Here is a 24,470-nt window from a genome sequence, read left to right on the forward strand (position 1 = left end):
GTATAAGTTATGCTGACTTTTATACCTAATACAAAATTTCTACCAAACACAGTAAAGCTAATGCAACTTTTTATATATGAATAAGATGTCTCTTATACAGTAACCAAACGACCCCTAACTGTTTTTTGGCTACTTAGTGTCAATACTATATGCGGATTGTACCTTTGTGTCAATTCCTCAAATGGATTTTGATTGAAGCATTTGATTACAAATTGTTCTAATTTAGCTACATCTTTAACATTTTTTTGGTTATAATCGAAACAAAGTGCCATCTTTGTTAACCCCAAACCAACCCATTTATTCGGATTTACGGCTAGCCCAATTGAGATCCGATCCAATTCCCTCGTTAATCCCAATCATCTTCATTCATACACAAACCCTAATAATCTCTCCTCTCTCAGCAACTCGACGCCGGCCAAATCGGTAAAGGATTCGAGGAAATCTCGCCTCGTACAGCCATTGTTCGCCGGAAACCATCAACTCCTCTTGTTTTCTCCTCAAGCACGAGCTCCAAACGGTAACCGCGCCTATGTTATTTTCCTCTTTTTCTTTTTCTTTCAATCTTTAGTACGATCATAAGGACGAATACATCTGGATTTCAAGTTTCTTCTAGAATCTGTTGAATTGAAAAATGAATTGCATATCCGGATGAATTCCTACATGGATGCAAATCTCAAACCCTAGACATTTGGGATATTCACTCTCTCGGCTAAGCATGTTATTTTATCCACGAGACTAATCATTCTCTCTTTTCATTCAAGTGTCATTTCTGTTGACTCCACTGTGAGATTCGAAGCATTTTCATCTCTCCCTCGCTTTAGTTGGCTGCCCCCGAGAAAGGTAACATTCTTCCCCTTTTGTAGTTTTGTTATGTGCTATCTAAATTTCAGTATTAGAATAGTTCAAACTTTATCATTTGGTAATCCCTTTTTTTTCCAGTTCTATGTGGTCTTTGGTATTGGTTTGCTTAGTTCTGCTTCCTGTTTAATTTCGGCATCATCGATTCAATCTTTGTTAGAAGACTTTGCTTAGCTTCTGTATGAGTAAAAATCACAAGTAAATCTTATTAAATAATCCTAAGACTGTCTCTTAGACTTATTTCTGTTTGTCCAAAATCATGAATTAGTTTTGTTTGCTTGACAGTCATCAGATTTTGTGTGTAAAACATGTTCTCTTCCAGTAATCTTTTCTTCCTCTTTTACTTCCTGTTGTCTTTCCTTATTTTCTTTAAATTCAGATTGGTAAATATGTGTTAATTTCGACATCAGTTAGTACAACATGCTCATACACCATTTATCATAAAGAGTAGGACTCAAATGCCTTACTTTCCTTAGAATTCAAAAGACGTGTTGAGCAAGAAATTCGTATCTACCTTTTAGAATGAATTGGTTTGGTCACTTACTTAGTACTCCCTCCGTTTCAAAAAGAATGATCTCCTTTCCTTTTTAGTCTGTTTCAAAAAGAATGGCGTCTTCTTTTTTTGGGAACATTTTAATTTCAGCTTTCCACGTGTCATGTTTAAGGCCACAAGATTAAAGGACAATTTTGTACATGTGACATAACTTTAATTTAGAACCACAAGATTCAAAAGCCTTCTTTATTTCTTAAACTCCGTGCCAAGTCAAACTAGACCATTCTTTATGAAACGGGGGAAGTAGCAGATTTTGTAGCTAGTGATTTTGTTTTTTTAGTCAAAGAGGTTCTGAATATGAAACCTGTGCCTATGCTCCATGTCTAAAATTAAATGTTCTCTAAACTGGATGCGAACGGTGAACATGCACTCTCTAGTCATCTTACACTAACTAAAAAAGGGAACTCACAAATATTTTCCTTACACTGCAGAGAAAATTTTGTTCTGGTAATTTTTTTTAAAAAAATCAAATACTGGACGATCTTTGGCAGCACAGAACCATTTTTCAATGTGCTGTGTTCTCAATCCTTATATTGATACTTTGAAGTTTCTTAAATCTAGGGTTTCGACGTGTCTTCAATCTCATCTGTCCCTTCTTTCAATGGCTTCTAGCTCTCATAGAGGTGGTGATTTCTACGGTGCGGCTTCCCACAGATCCAGGTATTTACTCAATAAAAGATTATCATCTTCTAAATTTCAATTCGTTATGGTTCTAATTGCTTTCACAATTTGAGTTTTGTAATAGAGAATTACCAAAAGTATAACCTAATTTGCAGAAAATTAAATGATCTACACCTTTTTTTTTGAATTTTTTGTTTTATTTTGAGAAATTAAGATGTTTTGATGTGTTGAATTTATCAGAGATGGATTGAGTACGAGGCCAGTAGGTGGTTCAGATGAAATACAGTTGCGGATTGATCCCATGCACGGAGACCTGGATGATGAGATCACTGGTCTTCGGAAGCAAGTAAAACAGCTCAGAAATGTATGTTTCCGTAACCACCTTGTTTTGGTTTTCTATTTTGATTTAGTTGGTAAATAGCTTTTGCATAGTTGTTGGTGTCTTAAAGATTTATGTACATGCCAAATTCAGTGATGTGCTATGTCATGGATCCATTTTAGACAAGGTGATGTATTATTTATTTATTAGAGCACTGAATAATATTTATAAGAAAACCAATATGAAACTTACTGGTCTGCTTTGAGATAGTTAAAGTCTCTCCCACCGGCAAATAGAAGTTATTTTCCCTCATTATAGTAAAGATTGATACCATCACAATGGAATTTAGTGCATCATTTTATTCATTTATATCACAAGACACAGAATACTTAGTTAAGGAAGCAATAAGTCTTAAATTTGTCTTTCATATGATTTTCTAAAATGGAATCTTGAAATTATATAGAAGATGGGATTTGACAAAACAAAAAAAAGATGTTCTAATATCAATACACCGCTTTTGTGTAATGATCCAAATGTTGGTGGTATGTGGAGGGTTCTCTTTTAACTGGCTAAGCAATTGATGGAGAATGGGGAATGGAAACAAAGATTTATTGTGTCACATTTAATTGATCAAATCGTACTGGATTAGAAAAATGTTAATTCACTTGTTGACTTTTACATTTCCACCGGTAAGACTGCTGGATAACGCTCAACTGTCAAGATATTCTGGTTCCCCAGAGGTATTCTTTGCATAAAAGCACATTGTATTGGAACTTAAAAGCATGTGTTAAGTGTTTTTCTTTACTCATTGGTTTCAATGGAATCAGTTGCTAGATTAAAAAGATATGAAGTTTGGCTGGATATTGAGCAAGTACTACCTTATTTCTGGTCAGTTATGTCTACCTTCATTTCTGGTATGGGCCTATTATGATGTTCTATCATGCTGACATACTTCGGTCCGGTCTTTGAGGTGGATGCTAGAGAGATATCACCGCTTATATCTAGGTTCTAAATCCGTCCTTGTGAAATCTGAAAGTTGGTGGACAGGTGTCGTGTTATATATATATATATATATAGTTCATTCATGACTGGATATGAGATATGTTGTCATTTCTACAGGCTATTTGTGGCTTCATAATAGGAGACCAGTAATCGCAAGACTAAATCCCTTTTATAATTTAAATCAACTTGCCCAAAAGAATATTGATTTTTGAACTTGGGCTTGGCTTGGGGTTAAATCTTCTACCTCTTCATTGATGTAATACAACTTTCTTGTCTAGTCCACTGCCAACCTATTCTTCTTCATCTCCTTGCTATCTAGTGTGTACATTGATACCTGGACCACACTAATAATAAATAGCTGCAAATGGTACCAAAAAGATATGGCAAGTGCTTTGATCCTTATGTCTCCAGTTCAAGATGGATCCAACGTATGCTTCACGGTTGCAATCCCAATGTTGAGGTATTAAGAAGGATCACTTCTTGAGCTGATAAGCAAAGAAAATGGAAGAAAATTTAACCATCTCATTGTCACCACATATTCAGATAGAACAAAGACCCATCATCTCTCGACCTTCTCCTCTCCGTATTTTGGCTTCTAGTACTGACACTGGTTGCTGGCCTCCACATGCATCAGAAATAGGACTAAAGTTTTATATTTCTAATTGAACATTGCTTGTGGTGTAAGTCCTGTCGTCAGAGTTCCGGAAGATCTTTATCCCAAATGTCACATTATTAGATGCATCTTTTCCAATCTCTATTCTCTCATTTGTTGGCCCTACTTGGTATATCATATTTGTCCCGGTTTCAGATATCTATTCTTATTTACCCTTTTGCTAGTACTTATAAATATTTCATGTTGCAGGTAGCACAAGAAATTGAGTCGGAAGCAAAGTATCAGAATGATTTTATTAACCAACTGGTATGTCATGAACTTGTTATCCCTTACCCCGCATGTTTGACATCCTTTGAGACCGTTTTGTTTCTTTTCCGTATATTTCATGTGCCTTAACAATTAAATTTGTATATTTGAGCTTTATTGGTATTTATTTTCCTATTAATGGATAACAATCTAACATGCGCCAATAAGTTAGGAGATATTGGAAATTGAATTATATTTAATCTTATAAATGAGTAAAAGTTTCCAATTGCTAACCTTTATTTACAGCTCTCACGACCCTCTCTGTCTTTTATCCTCTCTTCCTCTATAATCTGGAAATTGCAATTGTTATTACTATAAATCTTTTAGAAATGACAGTGTACTTGTAACCTTCCTTTGCCTTTTCGTAGGTATTACCATGCAAGTCTGCATGAATGCCTTTGTTTCTCTGTCCTTTCTCATGTTCTTTGAAGATATATCTCCTTGTTATTAGATCTCCATCAACTGACTATGATAAGCCCAAACTTGATTGCATTTTCCTTTGTTCTTGAGGGTAATGTGTGCAGAGATATTGGACAATAAACATTAATGCTAAATCTGAATGATGTATTTCTAAGAGCTATCCGTTCTAGTATAACTGAATTAAAGAAGCAACTTTAGATTGCTTCAAGCCGTTAGAACTTAGAACTACTAAACTTCCTATAGTTAACTTGACACTGTTTTATAAACGTGTTGATTGGTCAGTCTGTCTGGGTTATTCACGATGTATGCTTATTTTATTGTATTATGGAATCATTTTTACTTTTAAGTTACATGACTTCTCCATTTCCTTAAATACTCACGCTTTCCCCTTTATCACAGCAAATGACGTTGATGAAAGCTCAAGCAGGAGTAAAGAACAACATGAGAAGGTTGAACAGGAGTATCATCCGGGAAGGATCAAACCATGTGATGCATGTGGTTCTTTTTGCACTATTTTGCTTCTTTGTGATATATTGGTTGGCCAAGTTTTCACGGAGATAAGGGCAACCCTATCTTTCTATGCTTGTTTGCATCCTGGCAAAGTTCTGATGAAGACACAATCTATTCAAACCATCAAACAAATACTAAGCACTGACAGATCAGTGATTGGGGAGAGTAAGGGTGCAGCTTTAGAAACTCCGAATATTAGTCTTATGTAAAGTTTCCTAATCTGTGGAAGCACCCGGGGGACAAAAATCCTAGTGAAGAAAAAAGATCATATCTTGTAATATACATTGTTTGATACCTTGTTAAAATCTCGATAGATGAACTCAGTGAGACAAAATCTCTCTAAGAGAAATTTTACTTCTATGATAAAAACATCATTTGATATTTTCCATAGATGACACGTTTGGATATTGTATATTTCTCAAATGTGGTGGTTGAAAATGGCTTAGTTAATAAATCTGCTAAGTTGTTATTTGAGTTTCTTATATATCTTTCACCAGTCTTTTAAAGATCATATGTGAATAACTTACATTGAAATATGTTTCCTTTTATTCCATCTTCAACATATCAATTAATATAAATGATGTGTTCTAATCTTATATATCAGTTGTTCAAATGTTTGCTATTGAAAATAACCAAAACACATTCATGAAGATATTGAATTCTTCAGCTCATACCCATATATGGTTTGTTTGCTTCATAATTATTATTTGTCATCTTTGCATAAATTGCAATTAAGTGATTGCTTAGTAGAATAACACAAGTATAGCGACACTCCCATATGCAAACGAAATATTGTGTGCGATTGAGTGTTTCGTAAATTGAATAATTTTTCTGAATTTGTATAACGAAACAATTCTTTGACAATATTGATTAAAAACAATAAATTCATAATTATTATTTGGTTTCACTCTAGTATTTCTATAGTAAAGTAAAATTTATCTTGAATGCATATTAATAAAAAAAAATGTCATCTCACGGATAGTAATAGTATGATATATAAGTATACTAATGTCATTTTGAGCATAAAAAAACCCATCAAATCTTAAGCCTTGTCTCAGGGTGATCTATGCTTATTGTTATAGGGAGAGGATGCACAAGTGTTCTTAATGAAAATATCAAATGCCTGAAATAATAGGGACATACAATATTTTTACCTATATAAATATAGAAGTGGTGTCGCTTTAACAAGTATTCTTAAGATGTGCTCTTGTAAGTATTCATTAATTGAAATTAGCACATCACCTTTTAAGTACTTGAGCAAATTAGTATCTTAAATGGTCGGATAATATCATGCGTGTGATATTTTTAATTTAGACAAATTGTGATTCAGTAGTACCCAATAACTTGTCTAAACTTTAAAATATTTATACTACTAGAAAGTTTGAAATACTTCTACTATGTGTGATATTATTTATTAGTAGAAGTATTGCAAGCTAGTGTGGATTGTTGTATAGTTTGAAACTTTGGAGTAATTATTTAAGAAATAAGTATTGTAGTTGAAATAACAATCGAGTATCATGGCTGAAATATTTTCGGTCCTACCACTAACATCAAAATTGTTGAATGAGTATCATTACTAAAATAGTTAGAGTATTATCCTTAAATAACTAAAAATGTATTCGTTCTACAAAGGAACAAAATCTTTCCGACAAGTGTCTATTTCAATCGCCTGTGTTCTCTATAAATATGGATGTCAATAACTCGATGTCGATTACTTTTAAACTCAACTGACAATAGGCTTGTTGTATTCCAATAGAGTCTTGTATGCTAACCTTATTGACAAACAAACACTTTTTTGAGATAATGATAATAATTAAAAAAAGATAATAGATTCACACAAATGATGAACACTCTAACCGAACTTATCCCACCATAATTATTAATTAATAGTAAAAGATTATAAGTTATGAGAGGATGAAAAAAATCTTTCTAATTGTAGGAAGAAAAAAAAAACACCATTAAATTTCTTAAAAATAAAAAAAATGAAACCAATTTGAAAAGAACTAAATCAATAAATATGTACTCCCTTCCTCTCAAAATAATTTTCACAATTTTCTTTCTAAGAGTTAAAAAATAGATAATACAAACTTTGATCAATATTTTAAGATGTATTTTTTTATTATATGGTAAAATTTATCAATGATTTTCGTATTATTTTTTCATTTCCAAAATTTAATTTTTAAAATACTAATTTAATTTAATCTAATTTAACTTTTTCGAAAAAATAAAACCTCAAAACTATTTTGGAATGAAGAAGATTTTTGACATATTAAATAATAATAAATATATTTTTGGACCAAACAATACTTTTAAATGAAAATATTAACCATAGTCATTACATGAATATTTATTTTAATCCTTTCCCGGTTTCATTTTTATATAAATTATTATTCGGTAAATAAATTACATACTCATTCATAACAAACGGAGGTTTTAGGTTTTAGGGTGTTGGAGAAGAGGAGTTGTGAAGAGTTGAAGTATCAGTTTCGTAATGGGATACGTGCAAGAAGCCAGAGAAAATCACGTCAAAAAGAAGGTCGAAGAAGGTATATTCTCCAAACCCTAGATGTTAATTCCTCAGTTTCACCATTAAAATTAGGAAAATTGTTCACTCATCTTCATTCTGTACTTGCTTTGAAACGCAATTTACTTCTCATTGAACTAATTAAGTGCCTCTTTGGATTGATGCTTAGTGATTTTACGACAAAATAGCTTTTAAACACTTTTTTTTATAGTATTTGGGTACAACTGCCTGAGCTTTGACCTACATTAATATTAGAAGTATTGCAACTTGTAGTATTTTTTGTATAGTTTTCGAAAATCTGTACGAAATTAGTCATATTGACTCTCGTGAAGTGAAATGTGACAAGTAAGAGTGAAGGGAGGGAGGACATTTTATTTCTTTATCCAAGGGAAAAGAAATTTTTTACAATTTCCCATTCATTTCTGAGGTATTAATCATTGTTGGGTAGTTGGTTGAAAGATGATTAACGTTACTATTGGGAGGAAGAAACTGTGATTTTAGACAAACGGAGATTTAACAAGATAAGATGTTTCATATTGGATTAGCTCAATGATGGTGTAAGAAAAAGTGCTGGGAAAATAAAGGTTCTTCTTACAAGATGGTTCGATTATCAAATTTTCATGTCCTATTTATTGGACTCTTAAGGAGGATAGATGATGTCTTCACTTCTAAGGGTTTGACTGTATTGGATATGGAAATTCTATTTATGATGTTGCCTACAATATGTTATTAGCATTCAGCAAGGGCTCGCTAAAGAAAATAAAACAAAATGGCATTCAATCTCATCCTTTATCCTCTATTGTAGTGCTAATTGAATGTATTTTTGGGAAAATCTAGTACAATTTGAATTTTCCCTACTCTAAGAGTATGTTTCTCAACAATTGTTTCCTCTATAAAGTTCAAGGAATTTTTTGCGTCAAGAAGCTCATCATCCATTTTGCTTTAGGATTCTTTTTCTCTTATCTGGTTTTCCAGAATGGAGATGGACCATGGGCTTAGTTTAGGCGACTGGAAAATTATGTGGTATATTCCGTTGCCAATTTTGTTTTGGCAGTTGAAATGTAAAATCAAGGACTGAATTTAGTAGGTGGATGGGAATTATGTGGTATATTCAGTTGGTTTTTTCGTTTTTGATGTCTAAATGGCAATCAAGGGTGTATTCCACGTGACACCTTCGGAGACAAGAACAAATAGGAGTGTGTGATTGTTTCTGAGGCTGAAAGTTTTTAAGTAACTAGTAGATTGAAAAGAAAAAAAAGAAGGAACCTCACACCAGCTAGGCAGTACAAGAATCATCAATCTTTCTAAACAAGAAACAAAAAGGAGGAGGATATCTATGATGGTCCTAAACTTGCAAGTAGTCAATGAAGTCTAACATACTATCTACCTCCTTTACATCCTGTTGATTACACCAAAAAACTAAAAGCAACAGACATCTGTATGTTAAGTAGATATTTCTTTCCTTCCATATACACCTGCACAAGCAGGCAGGATGGTATACCAAACCTTCTTAAGAGTTTGCTAACAGTAGTCATCTTTAAGAGATTAAAAAAGAGAGCCCGCATCTGACCAGCCATTGGACATTGCAAAAAGAGATGACTTGATAAGAATCGGGTTACCTGAATAAACAAGAAACTAATGAGGAAGCGAAATTATAAAAGATTAAAGACAATAATTGACAGATATGTGAAATTCGAGAATAAAATCCCTAAATTTCAAGGGAAGTGCTAAGAACCCTAATTGATCTTAGTATTCAAAATTAGCTGATTAAAACTAATTATGATACTAATAATGTCAATTCAAGAACTTAGATCAAAAGTGATCTAGACCCGACTACAATTAGTATAAGAATAATTACCTTTAGTAATTTACGAATAAGAAGCAAATATATCAAGTTAAAGAATTAATTTTCTCTCTTAAGAATCATTTTTATATGGTTGTAAGATAAATCCCAAGTAGCCGCACCCAAGGCCCAAGGGTGTAGCCTAATGAAGTGGTTGAGAACCCTGAGGTCTCAGGTTCAAAACTCAGTGGTGACAAAAACACTAGGTGATTCTTCCCATCTGTCTTAGCCTTGGTGGATACATGTACTGTTGTTGATAGGAGGTGACATGTATTTCGTGAAATTAGTCGAGGTGCACGAAAGCTGGTCTGTGACACCACGGTCAAAAAAAAAATTCAAGTAGCCACACAAAAAGGTGTAAAGGAGAGAAACTCTCAATTAGTAATAATGTTGTCCAAGGTTAAAAACTATCCGAAATAGAATGGGATTAGAATCTATTTTTATGAAAATAATAAATAAAATCTAAGTAGGAAACTTTAAACTAGGAAAACATATAAAAATAACACCAAAATTCTTCCCTAAGGAAATAAGAAAAAGTTTCCAGCTTTGACCAAAATATGTGGGCCCTTCCCAAGTCATTTGCACATGACTTTTTCCTCCTTTTGGGTGAGGACTTTAAGCTCCTTTTTTGGGTAGAAATTCAACCTCATTTGGGCCTCAATCTTCTTTCATTTGGACTTGGACTTGAACCATAAAATATGTGTAGCACATAATCCATTCTTCTCCACAATTTTTGGGCTTTTCTTCCATGATAATCTTCTTCTTGATTTCCCATTGAAGCCCAACAATCTTGGCTTGTAACTCCTTATCTTGAGACCTGGATGATTGTCTTCTTAGGGCTTCTAGAGCATTATCCTTGTTTATGGAGCTACATCCCCTCTTCTTGAAAAGAATTCGTCCTCGAATTTGACCCTACATCAAACAAGGACAAGTTGGCAACATGAAAGTAGCACTTACTTAATACTCATCGGGCATAGTCAATTTGTAAGCATTGTCTCCAATTCGCTCGAGAACTTTTAAGGGTCCATCACCTCTAGGATGCAATTTAGACTTCCTTTTGGAAGGAAATTGTTCTTTGCGCATGTGAATCCAAATTAAGTCCCCAAACTAAATATGACTTGTTTTCGCCCTTTGTTTCTCCTCAAGGAAACTTGTTTATTCTCAAAGACGGGCACTGAAAGACAGAATAAACAAGTTGCCTTGAGGAGAAACAAAGGGCGAAAACGGGTCATTTTTGAGCCTGGGGACTTAGTTTGGATTCACATGCACAAACTATGGTTTCCTTCCAAAAGGAAGTCTAAATTGCATCCTAGAGGCGATGGACCCTTCAAAGTTCTCAAGCGAATGGGAGACGATTCTTACAAATTGAATCTGCTCGATGAGTATTAAGTAAGTGCTACTTTCATGTTGCTGACTTGTCCTTGTTTGATGTAGGGTTAAATTCGAGGACGAATTCTTTTCAAGAAGAGGGGGATGTAGCTCAATGGACAAGGATGATGCTATAGAAGCCCGTAAGAAGACAATCATCAAGGTCTCAAGATACGGAGTTGCAAGCCAAGATTGTTGGGCTTCAATGGGAAATCAAGAAGATGCTTATCATGGAAGAAAAGCCCATTCTTGCTACACATATTTTATGGTCCAAGTCATGAAAGAATATTGGGGCCCACATGAGGTTGAATTTCTGCCCAAAAAGGAGCTTAAATTCCTCACCCAAATGCTTTCCCAGTTTAAAGTTTTCTAGTTAGATTTTATTTATTATTTCCATAAAAGTAAATTCTAATCCACTCTATTTGGGATAGTTTTTTCCCTATATATAGGGGTAGATTTTATTATTTTTGTTAGACAACATTATTATTAATTGAGAGTTTCTCTTCTTTACACCTTTGTGTGTGACTACTTTGGGATTTATCTTAACCTTATATGAACGATTAGGAAGAGTTAAGATTAAATCTTTAACTTGATATCTCTAGTTCTTATTTGTAAATTAAACAGGGTAATTTATCTTATACTAATTGTTGTCTTTAATTTCTCTGAAATAGGGGTCTAGATCACTTTTGATCTTAGCTCTTGAATTGACTCTATTAGTATCATAATTAGTTTTAATCCGCTAATTTTGAATACTAAGATCAATTAGGGTTCTTAGCACTTCTCTTGAAATTTGGGATGTTATCCTCGAATTTCACATATCTTTCAATTTATGTCTTTATAATTTCGCTTCCGCATTAGATTCTTGTTTATTCAAGTAACCAGGTTCTTATTATGACTATTGCACTCCACCTCACTATTACACAAGAAGACCAAATGAAAAGACCTCCCATCTTTATTCCCCTCCCATAAAATTTTTTCTCCTTATTGTATCTAGCTTCTTTCACACTTGCAGGCTTTGGAAATAGAGACATGAGATAAGTGGGTAGCAATCGAGGACACTATTAATGAGAAAAAGTCTACCTCCCAAGGATAGATGTTTTTCTTTAAAAGCTTTTTGATGAATTTTACATTTCAACATATATATATGGTGTGGCCTCTTCATTGTGCCTTTTCCTGTCTCATAGTCTCATGTAAGAGTATTTACTCAGACTTGAGGAAAAGTTCATTTCATGCTTTTGTGGAACAGTCCATGTGGATTTGGCTTTGTTGTGTCTGACTGTCTGTTCTCTTCCTTACAAAGTCACTTATGTTTACGTTGTGCAAGTCTTTGTGATCAGTGATCACATATGCTATCTGACATATGTGAATATCTGTCATGAAACTTTGATAAATATCTGTTATGCTTTACTTGTTTCATCAGTTTTTCTTTCAACTTAAGCTTTTTTATGTATCAAATATGTCAGCTCTGCGCAGTAAAATGAAGCAGAAAGCGCTCAAACAATGTGATCGATATACTACAAAATACGCTGAGTGTGCCTCAGGAAGAACAATATCTGTTGTTTGGCAGTGTCGTAAACAAGCCAAGGAATTAAATGAGTGTCTTCATCAGTAGTAAGTCCCTTATCTTTGATTTAACTTAAGAGTTCTCTGGACTTGCTTGTCAGTAAAAAGTTTCTTTATCCTTGAGGTTACCATGGTAATTTTGTTCTTATACATTCTTGGTTATTTACTCACAAAAAAGGATATTTTTGTTATTTTTCTTTTGATTGCTGAAAGTAGACAAAACAAATGATAAGAAAAGCAATGTAGGCTACAAAGAAACTGAGGGGGCAAAATGAGGACTGCAGTTTGGGGATGCTTTTGTTATTTTACAGGCTTACATGCAGTTGTTTTGCAAAACTCTTCTCATTCACAGCTCCTGTTACAACGAGTAAGATGGGAAGTTACTTCTGCTGAGTTTTCTTGAACAATTTTACCACGGAATAAAGTATGATCTGTAGAAGTGCCATGCCGTCTTCCAGCTACCTAATTTCTGACGCCTTCCACCTTCAAGTATTTATGTGTCAAGTTCCCACTATTTATTATCCTTTTCTCTTCCTTTGCCTTATCATCTTCCGTACTCACCCCACCCCCAAATTCTTTCTCCTATTCCACTTCCACCTCTCCCTCCTCCACAAAATCCTCCACCTCTTCCTCTTTCCACCAAACTTTCCGCCTAGCAGCAGGAGCTCCACTCATCCTCATCCTCCCTTACCTTCTGCCTTGCCCTTACTCTGTCTTTTCTTCTCCTTTACCAGTTAGCCACTACCCTTCTCAACGCCGCCTGTACCATCCTCCTCCTCCTCTCCCCTCTTGCTCTTTCTCTACTTCTTCATTCTCAATTTCTCAATCACATCACCACCTCTCCCTCCTCCTTCCCACCCATTTCCTCTTATGCGAGCCACTAATGCTACTCCCTCTTCTCCTTTCCTATTTCTATACCTTTTTTCTACAATTGGGGGAGTTTTGTTACGTGTTAAAGTAGATAGATGGAAACTTGCCACAAATAATTGAAAGGGAACTACAAATCAATTACTTGGAGGGGCATTAAGAATACTTTGGCACTCAATCCTCTTAACAAAAGATTCTAACTAATAGTACAAGCTACGGCTGTAAATGCATTGAAAACCGGTGATCTCTTGTTTGTTCTTGCTTAGTTTGACTTTAAGAAGTGTCATAAAAGGTGCCTTTCTAGTGACATGTAGGTATCAGAAGGTGGTATCTGTTGAACTTACACCCAATACAGCCAACTCCTTGCAAAAATGAATTTTAAACTTATTGCTGATGAGCCCAATTATCTGGTTTGGTGGCTCCGTATTTTACCGACCTTTAATGTGTGGTTCAATTATTGATTCTCACACTCTAGTGAGAAATTCTCTGAACTAGTCCTCCAGAGAAACAGGCTAAACTGCAAGTTTCAAATACTCAAGGTAGTAGAAAGTATACAAATATATGGATGATGTCAGCTGTATACTAATTTACAGTTGGTGACTGGTGAACTGTCGATCCTAAATGTTTTTTGGTTGTTGAGGTTGTAGTGGTTATCATATTTTACTTTGGTATCTAGTTATGGGCTTAGTTGTTCCAGAAAATTTCTGTCAGATGAGTTGTTACACTGCAAGTAAGTTATTATTCCTTATTTGCTAGCAAAGGTGAAATTTGTCAAGTCCTTATTTTTATGATCTTTTGATCATATACAATGTGTTTTGATGTATAAATATCATCCATAACATAAAAACAGGGGAGGATTCAGGGTGTTGGGTGAAGGTTCACAGAATCCAGTAACTTCTGCATAGATCCTATATGTGTTTTGAGAAATTCAGTAAATTTATAATAACTAGGAATTGGGAACCCATAAACAAAGTGTGCTGTTGAATCAGTGGTAGAAAAGGAACTTTTTAAGCTCAACTACCCTCTTGATTGAGGTTTGAATCCCCTTGGTCACCTGTAGGCTTTTATTTTGCCTCCTTTTGTTTTTCTTTTATAATTTGAGATGGATGGGAACCCATAAATTTCAAATCCTGGATCGCCTTTGCATAAAAGGGACATGGGTTGAGCAATTACAGTCCCTTCTCATAGAAAAGGTTATGCATCCAGGGGGCCAAAATTGCCCGGTGCAAATTCTGCTTTTCCGCACCGAACTTAGATATGTTTAGTCTATCTAATTCCACCACTTTAGACACGAACGAAATTTAGGATAAATGAGTTCGGAGACTGTAACCTGATTCTTCCTTTGTTGTACCTGTGAACAAAATAACCACTTTTGATTGAAATTTCTAGTACTCTAAATCTCATGACATCCTCTAAAGTTGCATTGTTTTTCTCTGTCCTTTCGTGTAGCACAAATGACTCTGTTTTGGAAGAAATGAAGAAAGCGTACATGCTCCAACAGAATGAACAAGGATCAGTTAGAGTTTGAGTATGCCTTTCATGATTCTTCGAGTTAAGTCGTCTCCACATCGTCTGCAGTTCAGAAAGCCTTCACTTTCTTATCAGAATTTGGCTGTGATTTGTGAACGAACAGTATGTATTTGGGTTGTTTGTGGTAAAACTCACAGAAAATTGAATAAATTTGTGGTTTCATAAGTTATAAATGCTACACTAATCACTAATTTTCAAATTGGGCGTGAACTTTTTTTTTTTCCTTCTTATTTCAGTTATGCAAGTCATTTTGAGATGAGTTCATTTCTTTTCTTCTAGTCTGTTGGTACTCTATATAGCGCTATTGGAGGTGAAAGGTATCTTGTGGAATTAGTTGTGGCACGGGTAAGTTGATCCGGACATCACATAAATAAAGAAAAGGAAAAAGGACGTAGTTGTCAATAGATAACATAATTCAATTATGACAATTTAGTTTCCAAATAAATAAATAAAATAAATGTGTGAAATCAGTTTTCATTAGCTCTTCAATTACTTGTGAGATAAGTCTTCTTTTCACTAGACAGTCAAGAATCTTGTGACAATTAGTTTTCCAAACAATCTAAACAAATATTATAATTTGCGCAATCAATTAGGAGCTCTAATTTTAAATCAGACCGCAAGGGGGAAGATCTAACGGAGAGAAACCCATTTTTGTGTGTTGGTATAAACAAAATTAAACAAAAACCCATTATGTATAAACCGGAACCAAATGTAATTGAACTGAATTATCACAAAATTAATTCCTAAGAGTGAACTTGAAAAACACACATTATATTGGTGAAAGTTAATATTCATAAACAATTCTGACTATCCAATTAAAGCTTCATTGGCTAAAGTCCATATTTAACTTGAGTCAATTTTGCCATTATAATTTTTGTCATAAGTATTTGTTCACAAAAAAGAATTGTTTAAACAAATATATCAATCGATTTCTATAAAGAAAATGTATTTGTATGGAGCTTAGTATGTACATATACATACGTCGCACATCAAATTCAAATTTGAAATGCCTATCTTCGGATTTCAACTTGGTATGAAGGGTGTTAAAGAATCATCTACTTTATCCTCTTTTGTCATCATGTGTCTTCTCTCCTTTTTATCTTTTATCTTTTTGTTCGCTTGCTTTGTGTTTACGTGCTATTCTTTTATCTTGGCTATTGCTTCATATCTATATATGTATGTATGTTACAATGCTAAAAATATATTTTTGATCTAAACAATCAAAACATTTTATAATTTTACTTTGGTTATAAATTACTTTATCATGTTTGCTACATAATCCGATAGAGTAAAGATTCTTTACACTAATCAATTCGTTTAGTACCCTTAACATTAATTGTAAATTATAGTTTGCTTGTAAATTCCGGGCGGACCGTTTTAAAATCTTAAACCGGCCGGCCCGGTCGAGTTATTTAGCTATTAAGAACCCTTCCACTTCCACAAAGCCCTTAAACCCTCTCAGTTCAAAAGCTTGTTCGTTTTCTCTGTAAACTCTCCATTATCGATCTGGGATCTGGTGTAGCTTCCATTTCATTTGGCGGAGATGTCTGTTAAGGTTCTGAATCCAAATGCAGAGGTGCTCAACAAATCTGCGGCGCTTCACATGAACATCAACGCCGCCAAGGGTTTACAGGATGTTCTCAAGACTAATCTCGGTCCTAAAGGAACCATCAAGATGTAAGTTTTACTAATTGATGGTTATACTTTGTTTGGAAGTCTTCGATTCTAATGTTACAAACAATTGACAGGCTTGTTGGTGGTGCTGGTGACATTAAGCTTACTAAGGATGGGAATACGTTGTTGAAAGAGATGGTCAGTTCTTTCTTTGCTCAACAGTTATACTATTATTTTCCTCTTATGATGTAGGTATATGCTGCAAAATGACGAAAATGATGCATACATTAGGGGTGCAAAATGAGTATAAGTCTTAAAATTCATGAGTTGTAATATATGGTCTTGAGAATTACTTACCTGCTAGCTAGTGATAGGACCAAGGTGCATTTTTTCCACATAGTATAGCTACTAACTTAATTATGGTGTTTGGATACTCAATGTTGGGTTACCCGTGTTAACTCGAAGCTCCACATGTCTAGTCCCTGACATGCGAGGACAGTTAGAAGTCTGCATCGGTCAAGTGTATGAGCTTTTGTATCCTTATATGATTGTCGGAAATTCTCACCATTTTAGCCAACTTTAGTGGTCGGCTTAGTCCTATAGTACCTTTTCCCAATAAGAACTCTACCCATTTTATCTATTTTATTTCTGGTTTCGTGTATGTTGCTTTTTGATTTTGCCTTTTGTTATCAAACATGTTGGGTTGATGTTGCTAGTGGAATCAGATTCTGTGTTAATGTTTGTCACTTGGCAGTGTCCTGCAAACTTTGCTACACATTTGTAGATGCAGGGATAAGTCTGGAATTTAGGGAATTCCAAATTTTAGAGGACTCCTAGTTTGTTTTAGAAGAAAAACTAGTGCGTAGTGAGTACTGAAGCGAAATGGGCTCAAAAGGATATAGAGGATTTGTATAGCCAACCCCAACCAGTTTGGTATTAAGGTGTCTATGTTCCTATTTTGTGTTTTCAGAAATCAAGTACAAGAATCGATCTTTTCAAGGAAGTGGAAACTGTCTTGTAACAAAATTTATGTACTTCTTAATAACCTAAGCTTGTCTTAATCTCGTGAGCATGTCACAAATGACTTAGTTAATTCTTCTAAATTAAGAATATCTATCTGAAGATCAGATTTTGTCCTTGTGGAGGCTAAATGGAAGATAAATCTTGTTGCTCTGAGGTAATTGATTTATTTTTCTTTGAACCTAAAAACTGCAGCAAATTCAGAACCCAACTGCAGTAATGATTGCTAGGACTGCTGTAGCTCAAGATGATACTAGTGGGGATGGTACTACATCTACTGTGCTTTTCATTGGGGAGCTCATGAAACAATCTGAACGATGCATAGATGAAGGTTTGACACATATATATGTATATACTTTTCCAAGCAACTTTATTGCCTTATATTTTGGTGCATTCTACATCCATGACACTAGAAAAGAAAAGCAAAACAAGAAACTGTGCTGCTCTTGTTCATAAAAGTAGCCCTCGAGCTTATGATGGTTTAAGCATTCCTTTGGAAAAATAAATAGAACTATAATTGGAAGAGAAACTCTCAGGAAAGGAAAAACATGCTATGAAAAATTTCGTTCTTTTTTACTTACTATTTCAGTGTTTTTAGTATGCGATCCTTGTGAAATCTTATGCCTAAGTATCTCCTTTGGGTTAAATTAAATAATCATTGCTTGTTCCTTTCTTGCAGGGATGCATCCTCGTGTGCTAGTTGATGGTTTTGAAATTGCAAAAAGAGCAACTCTACAATTTCTTGAAAAATTTAAGACTCCTGTAGTAATGGGTAATGAGCCAGATAAAGAGATATTGAAGATGGTTGCAAGAACGACATTGAGAACAAAGGTTTCTTCTGCAATATTAATATAATAAAGATTTTGATTCTGCTGTTGATATGTTCTTCCTTTCTTACGGGTGCTAATGCGAATTTATTGTTTTGGTGCAGTTGTACGAGTCACTGGCTGATCAACTGACTGACATTGTTGCGAATTCTGTGAGCACCCACTCTTATTAGTTTTTATTTGGCTAGTTCATTTTTTTCTCTTTCTGACATGGTGTTCTGGGGAAGGAGGGAGTAGGGACCAGCTGATGCTGATCTTTATCGTGTTTGAAAGTTAGATGTATCAGCCGTCTCCTCTGAAAGGAGAGAATTCTTCACTGATCTATTCAGACACAAGTCCTGTCATAGACACCTAAGATTGAATGTTGTGATGACCTTTTTTGTTTTGGTGAAATGATGCATGATGAACTGTATTGGTTGTTTTGTGGCATCATCATTCATTACATACTTTGCAATTTGTATATGGGGTTTTATACCCAATCTGGCAATAAATTCATTATTTACAACTTTGTACCACAGGTGCTCTGCATTCGCAAGCCTGATGAAGCTATTGATCTTTTTATGGTTGAGATAATGCACATGCGTCACAAATTCGATGTAGACACTCGTTTGGTATGTGGAATGCTATTCTTGGCCTTTCTACATTTTGGTTAACATTTTTTTAATAAAATGACAATGGTATTGAAGATAGTTGTCAGCTACTGACAATGACCACATCACTGAGCAGAATAATTAATATCCTATTCTGATCAGTCAACTTCTGGACTGGAGAATACAATTTTACAAATTTCAAAATTATTGGCGATCCTGGAGCCGATACTACTTTTCACATAAAATTTTAAATGCATGAAAACCAGTTCAACGTAACCTCATTATAAGTTTAGGCGATAGTAAAATAAAGAATGCTGTCTACTGAAAATATTTCACTCTGAGGTGTACTTTTGTAGATTTTTTCTCCTTCTAGGTTTTATAGAAGGAAAGTATGATTACTTATTTAAAAAATGAAAAAGAGAAAGTAGTTCAGTGCGTAGGGTAGAGAGTGAAAAATTAAACATCTAGTGATAGTCATACACAGTGAAAGATGCCTATAATTCTGACCATGTTGGAGGTCTTGAAGATACATTAGCATGTGGGTTAAGGAAAGAGATGGTGTAATGCATATTTCATGCAGCCGTGTATATTTCACCAAGTATGCCAGAATGCCTAGATGGGGATGCACTTGGCCTGCCTCACTTCTGCATGATATTTTGTGCTGTCTGATGAAGAATGAAAAAATTGTTTTTTTTCCCCTTCCTGCTTTTTCCCAGGGGGTTGGGGGTGCCAAAGAAACCTTCATGCAAATTTTAATGTGTCACCTCATTAATTCTTACTGCTGTTAGGTTGAGGGCCTTGTACTTGATCATGGTTCAAGACATCCAGACATGAAAAGGCGAGCAGAGAACTGTTACATTTTGACTGCTAATGTCTCTCTTGAATATGAGAAGAGGTAATAGTGTTAATCCAGATTCACATTGCTTAGATTTGCTTGGTCTTGATAAGTTCTTACCATTGATCAATCTTCTCCTTTCTCAGTGAAGTAAATGCAGGTTTTTTCTACTCAAATGCAGTGCAGAGAGAGGCGATGGTTGCTGCAGAACGGCGTTCTGTTGATGAGAGGGTGCAAAAGATAATTGACCTAAAGAACCAGGTATGCTGTGCAGGTGGTTATATCTCATTACTCTTGTAGTGCAAGAAAATCATTATAATGTTCAATGCTGCTGGTTCTTTGCAGGTCTGCGCTGGAAATGACAAGAATTTTGTTGTTATCAATCAGAAGGGGATTGATCCTCCATCTCTTGATCAACTTGCTCGGGAAGGAGTAAGTTGTTGCTCTCTTTATTCAGTTTCTAGTAGCTGAATGGTTCAACAACCAAGCTTGCACCTTTTGCATTGTGTTAGCACCTTGTGAACTAATTAGTCTGATTATGCCTACAACTTGGGGTTGTCTTGGTAAAATAGAGAGAACTGCCTAGAACCCATGTAATCCCCCCTCTCTTCGTTCTTTAATTAGACATACAAGAGAAAGGCTAGGGGGACAGGAGCTTAATGGTGATAAAAATGCTCAAATGGATCCTGAAGACTCCAAATATCTTCATGAAAAGATCAACACACACATTTTGAAACTTGTGCAACTCATCATAAACTGCTTAGTACAACGGATCAGTTGGATGGAGCTTTCTTGTCTCTCCTATTGTTCTTAGTTAGAACTCAGAACTGGTTTATTGCATAAGCTCTGTGCCTTTTCAAATCACTTGTTTACAACACTCAAAAAAGTTTCTTTGAGACCATATGCGGATGAACTTGCTTTATTACACAAGTTCTGTGTCTTTTTGAATAATTTGTTTTCAGTACTCAGTCAAAGTCTGCCGACCCCAGCTTGTTTGGGACTAAGGTGTAGTTGTTGTTGTAGCACTCAATCAAGGATCCGTGAGAACATATGCAATAAGCTGTCTCTCCATTTTATCATGAGCAAGAGCTCAAGTTGGTAGAAATATTGAGGAAAGATAATGTGATGTATAGTAACCTTTTATCCAAGGTTCTTGTTTCCTGAAGTACACTGGTCAAGTACCTGAATGCAAATGCAAGTTTTTACACCTTTAGCTCTTACTTTTAACAGTTTCTCTTTTGGTTTAATGACAAAGCATAGAGTTTTACACTTCTCTTTGATGCATTGTCACAACTCACAAAATAAAGTTCTCATTTTGTTTGGACATTGTAACTATTTAGTACTTCTGGATCTTCTTTCCCAAAGTATTTTTCCCCATAACACTAAGATTGCAATATGAGCAGTTAAAAGGGTGGTTGCATGACTTAAATGGGTTACATGAACTTGAGGACTTGTCTTCCCTAAACATTTTATGTAATCATACTTGTTTCATGATCCAGATAGTCGCACTTCGGAGGGCAAAGAGGAGAAATATGGAACGTTTGGTTTTGGCTTGTGGCGGGGAGGCAGTTAACTCTGTTGATGACTTAACTCCTGAGTGCCTTGGCTGGGCTGGGCTGGTCTATGAGCATGTTCTTGGTGAAGAGAAGTATACCTTTGTAGAAAATGTCAAAAATCCTCGTTCTTGTACAATTCTTATCAAAGGTACTTTAGGTGCTTAATGTTCGTCAAATTGTTTTGTTCGGTCTCCTGTTGCTTATCATTGTAGTGAGCTGGAGAAGTCGATCTCAACCTTCAGTGCTGTTTTCTTTACAGGGCCTAATGACCACACAATAGCTCAAATCAAGGATGCAGTTCGTGATGGACTAAGGGCAGTAAAAAATACCATTGAAGATGAAGCAGTTATACTCGTATGTTACATTTTTGCCAATATAAAACAATAGTTTTGTTATTTGATCAACAAGATTTATCTGTGTGCTTCCACATGGAAGCTCCTTTACATGATGTTTGTTTTGGGTATGTGGGAACTTTACATGAGTTTCAAATCGTTTGCCACTGGTGCTCAGGGACTTCTCGGTTATGAAAAAAAGTCTGTATGCATAGGAACACAGTCTAGTTTATGTGAGGATATTGCTAGATATCATTATAATTCTGTGCATTATTTGGTATCTTCTCTGTTGGGGCTAAGGAATTGTTAGTGTCTTATGTTTAACATTTACAAAAAATGATGTACAGGAAGGGAACGCTTTATTGACTTCATAACCCAATTTTTCCCTCTGATTAATGGAGGTTACAGCTTCAACTATCAACCAACTCTTGACTCCAAAACTAGATGTGTTACAAGTTACTGAATTTAATTTGCATGCTACATCTGATTATGGAATTTAAGCTTTCTCACTCTTTCAAGTGTTGAATCACAATTTACATTTGTATTATGTAAGAACGAGGCCATGAATTTCCTGTTCCTAAGTTGTAGTCTTGAATGCTGGCTTTCAGGGTGCTGGCGCCTTTGAAGTTGCGGCTCGACAACACCTTATTAACGAAGTGAAAAAGACTGTCAAGGGGGTGTGTATATGGATTTATCACTATCCTCTACTTCCATCTGTTAAATATCTTCAAGTACCGTATCTGTCTTCTCACTCTCTATATGTTTGTCTCGACAATATATTTACAGCGTGCCCAACTTGGAGTGGAAGCTTTTGCTAATGCCCTCCTTGTTATACCAAAGACACTTGCTGAGAACTCTGGCCTTGATACTCAAGATGTGATCATTGCTCTAACGGTACCTATCTTTTGTGCATGCAACAACGGGTACTTTAAATCAGTCTTTGTAACATCTCAACTATTTTCAGGGAGAGCATGACAAAGGAAATGTTGTCGGACTAAATCAACATACTGGAGAGCCTGTAGATCCACAAATGGAGGGGATATTTGATAATTATTCCGTGAAGCGTCAGATTGTTAATTCTGGGTATGTGGGAACTTTTCATTCATTTTCTGTTTGCTGTGCTGTATGTGCATGTGTGTGTTTTATGTATGTTTAAATTGCATCATTTCCGGGAGTTTGATTTCTCTTCTTCTGTTTCTTCTTTGCAGGCCTGTTATAGCATCTCAGCTGTTACTTGTTGATGAAGTAATTCGTGCTGGACGAAACATGAGGAAACCGACTTAGTTTTTCCTGTCTGAAAATACTTCACTTTCGGAATTAGAGAAAATGATGGAAAAAACGTAGGTGGAGATAGATGAAATAGGCGTGGAGAGTAGGGTGTGTTCATCGGTCAGTTTGGTATTGTTCTGAAAGATTTTCCTTATGTATTTTTTGGTTTTCCAGTTTTTCTAATTTTCCAATGTCATATTGAAATAAAATTCGATATGGTTTGGTTTTCTATTTTTCAACTTTAGTTTGTGTAACTTTAAGTATTACTTTTTCGAGTTATATATTCTATCAACCAAAATCTAAATAGACAATTAAAATCTGGATTTTGTGAGTCATGAAATTGATTGTTTTTAGATTTGGTTGCGACCTTTGGCTTTATGCAAAGCTTCACTTCTCTTTCGTTAGATAAGAATCGGAATGAGACTTTGATGGCGAAGGAGAAGTGAAGCCTAGTTGTACATCACATCATCATGGTTTAGCCTAGCCCTGACTAGTTCCATTGCTTTCACATGAAAGAACCCATCACAACACAAGGAGTGGAGGAAACAAGCCAAATGTGGTGAATTCCATTTCCATGGCCGTTAAAAAATGAATTTGTTGTTCGTAAATGGACAATGCTAGCTAATGTGGGCCAAGAACTAGAGGCTCATTAAGGCCAACCGTTTTAGCTTAAATCATAGGGATAATTGTACATAATAGCAAACTATTAATTCAAATTAAATGTTATAAATATACTTTTATTTAATTGTACTCTATAGCAAACTATTGCTATTTTCGCCACTCTCGTTTGGTGGCAGTCTCGCTCGCCACTCTCGTTTGGTGGCAGTCTCGCTCGCCTCTCTAGCTTTTATACAAACACAAATGTATAAAATGCGTTTGTGTTTGTATAAAGCAAGAGGAAATTGTATATATACGTATATTTTCATTCCCCTCTCCTAGATCTCGCTCGCCACCCTTGCCTCTCTCACTTATACAAACAAAAACGAAATGTATAAATTGCGCTTCTGTTTGTATAAAGCGAGGGAAAATTGTATATACACATGCAAATACATATATCTTCGTCCTATACACTTATAATTATACAATACAAATATTTCCCTGCCCAGTTTTCTTTTGCCTTTCTCTCTTTCTCATTTTATACATACACAAATTATACAATTGATCTTTTGTATATAACTGTTTTCTTTTGTATATGTATAGTGAATTATACAACTGTTTTTTTTGTATATGTATAGCGAATTAGATATATATATATATATGTTTGCTATGGAGTGCAATTATGCAAACTTTGCTATAACATACAAATATGAATTTTGTGTTTGCTATATGTGAAAGTTGCTCTATATCATATATTCTTATTTGGAAAAATTACCTATATACACATCTTATTTTTCCATAATTTCTATCATTCCCTCCCTATCAGTTCTAAAATTTTCCAAAATCCCTTATTTTTGAGTGTAACACAAAACTACCGGATACATAACTCCCACTCCTCAAACTCATGTTTATCACTTCCTGATTTCACTCCAT

At 35.0% G+C, this 24,470-nt stretch overlaps 3 protein-coding genes across 3 annotated transcripts; all 3 read left to right on the forward strand.

Moving 5' to 3' along the window:
- The first annotated feature begins 302 nt into the window (after nucleotides 1-302).
- On the forward strand, nucleotides 303-5,676 carry LOC125849152 (bet1-like protein At4g14600). The gene is made up of 6 exons (XM_049529173.1): nucleotides 303-517; nucleotides 762-840; nucleotides 1,973-2,071; nucleotides 2,273-2,396; nucleotides 4,216-4,272; nucleotides 5,092-5,676. Exons 3-6 carry the CDS (start codon nucleotides 2,013-2,015, stop codon nucleotides 5,251-5,253), a joined length of 402 nt encoding a protein of 133 aa, XP_049385130.1. The 5' UTR covers nucleotides 303-517; nucleotides 762-840; nucleotides 1,973-2,012; the 3' UTR covers nucleotides 5,254-5,676.
- Nucleotides 5,677-7,598: 1,922 nt separating this feature from the next.
- On the forward strand, nucleotides 7,599-15,117 carry LOC125847985 (uncharacterized). The gene is made up of 3 exons (XM_049527756.1): nucleotides 7,599-7,748; nucleotides 12,401-12,548; nucleotides 14,817-15,117. Exons 1-3 carry the CDS (start codon nucleotides 7,694-7,696, stop codon nucleotides 14,893-14,895), a joined length of 282 nt encoding a protein of 93 aa, XP_049383713.1. The 5' UTR covers nucleotides 7,599-7,693; the 3' UTR covers nucleotides 14,896-15,117.
- A 1,200-nt stretch (nucleotides 15,118-16,317) lies between these two features.
- Nucleotides 16,318-23,170, forward strand: LOC125848244 (T-complex protein 1 subunit zeta 1-like). The gene is made up of 15 exons (XM_049528075.1): nucleotides 16,318-16,574; nucleotides 16,646-16,709; nucleotides 17,727-17,862; nucleotides 18,211-18,362; nucleotides 18,463-18,510; nucleotides 18,877-18,969; nucleotides 19,737-19,843; nucleotides 19,930-20,044; nucleotides 20,129-20,215; nucleotides 21,283-21,487; nucleotides 21,599-21,693; nucleotides 22,280-22,348; nucleotides 22,458-22,565; nucleotides 22,636-22,754; nucleotides 22,880-23,170. Exons 1-15 carry the CDS (start codon nucleotides 16,441-16,443, stop codon nucleotides 22,953-22,955), a joined length of 1,608 nt encoding a protein of 535 aa, XP_049384032.1. The 5' UTR covers nucleotides 16,318-16,440; the 3' UTR covers nucleotides 22,956-23,170.
- Nucleotides 23,171-24,470: the final 1,300 nt, after the last annotated feature.

The sequence above is a fragment of the Solanum stenotomum genome, chromosome 12 (assembly GCF_019186545.1).
Source record: "Solanum stenotomum isolate F172 chromosome 12, ASM1918654v1, whole genome shotgun sequence".
Classification (NCBI taxonomy): Eukaryota; Viridiplantae; Streptophyta; class Magnoliopsida; order Solanales; family Solanaceae; genus Solanum; species Solanum stenotomum.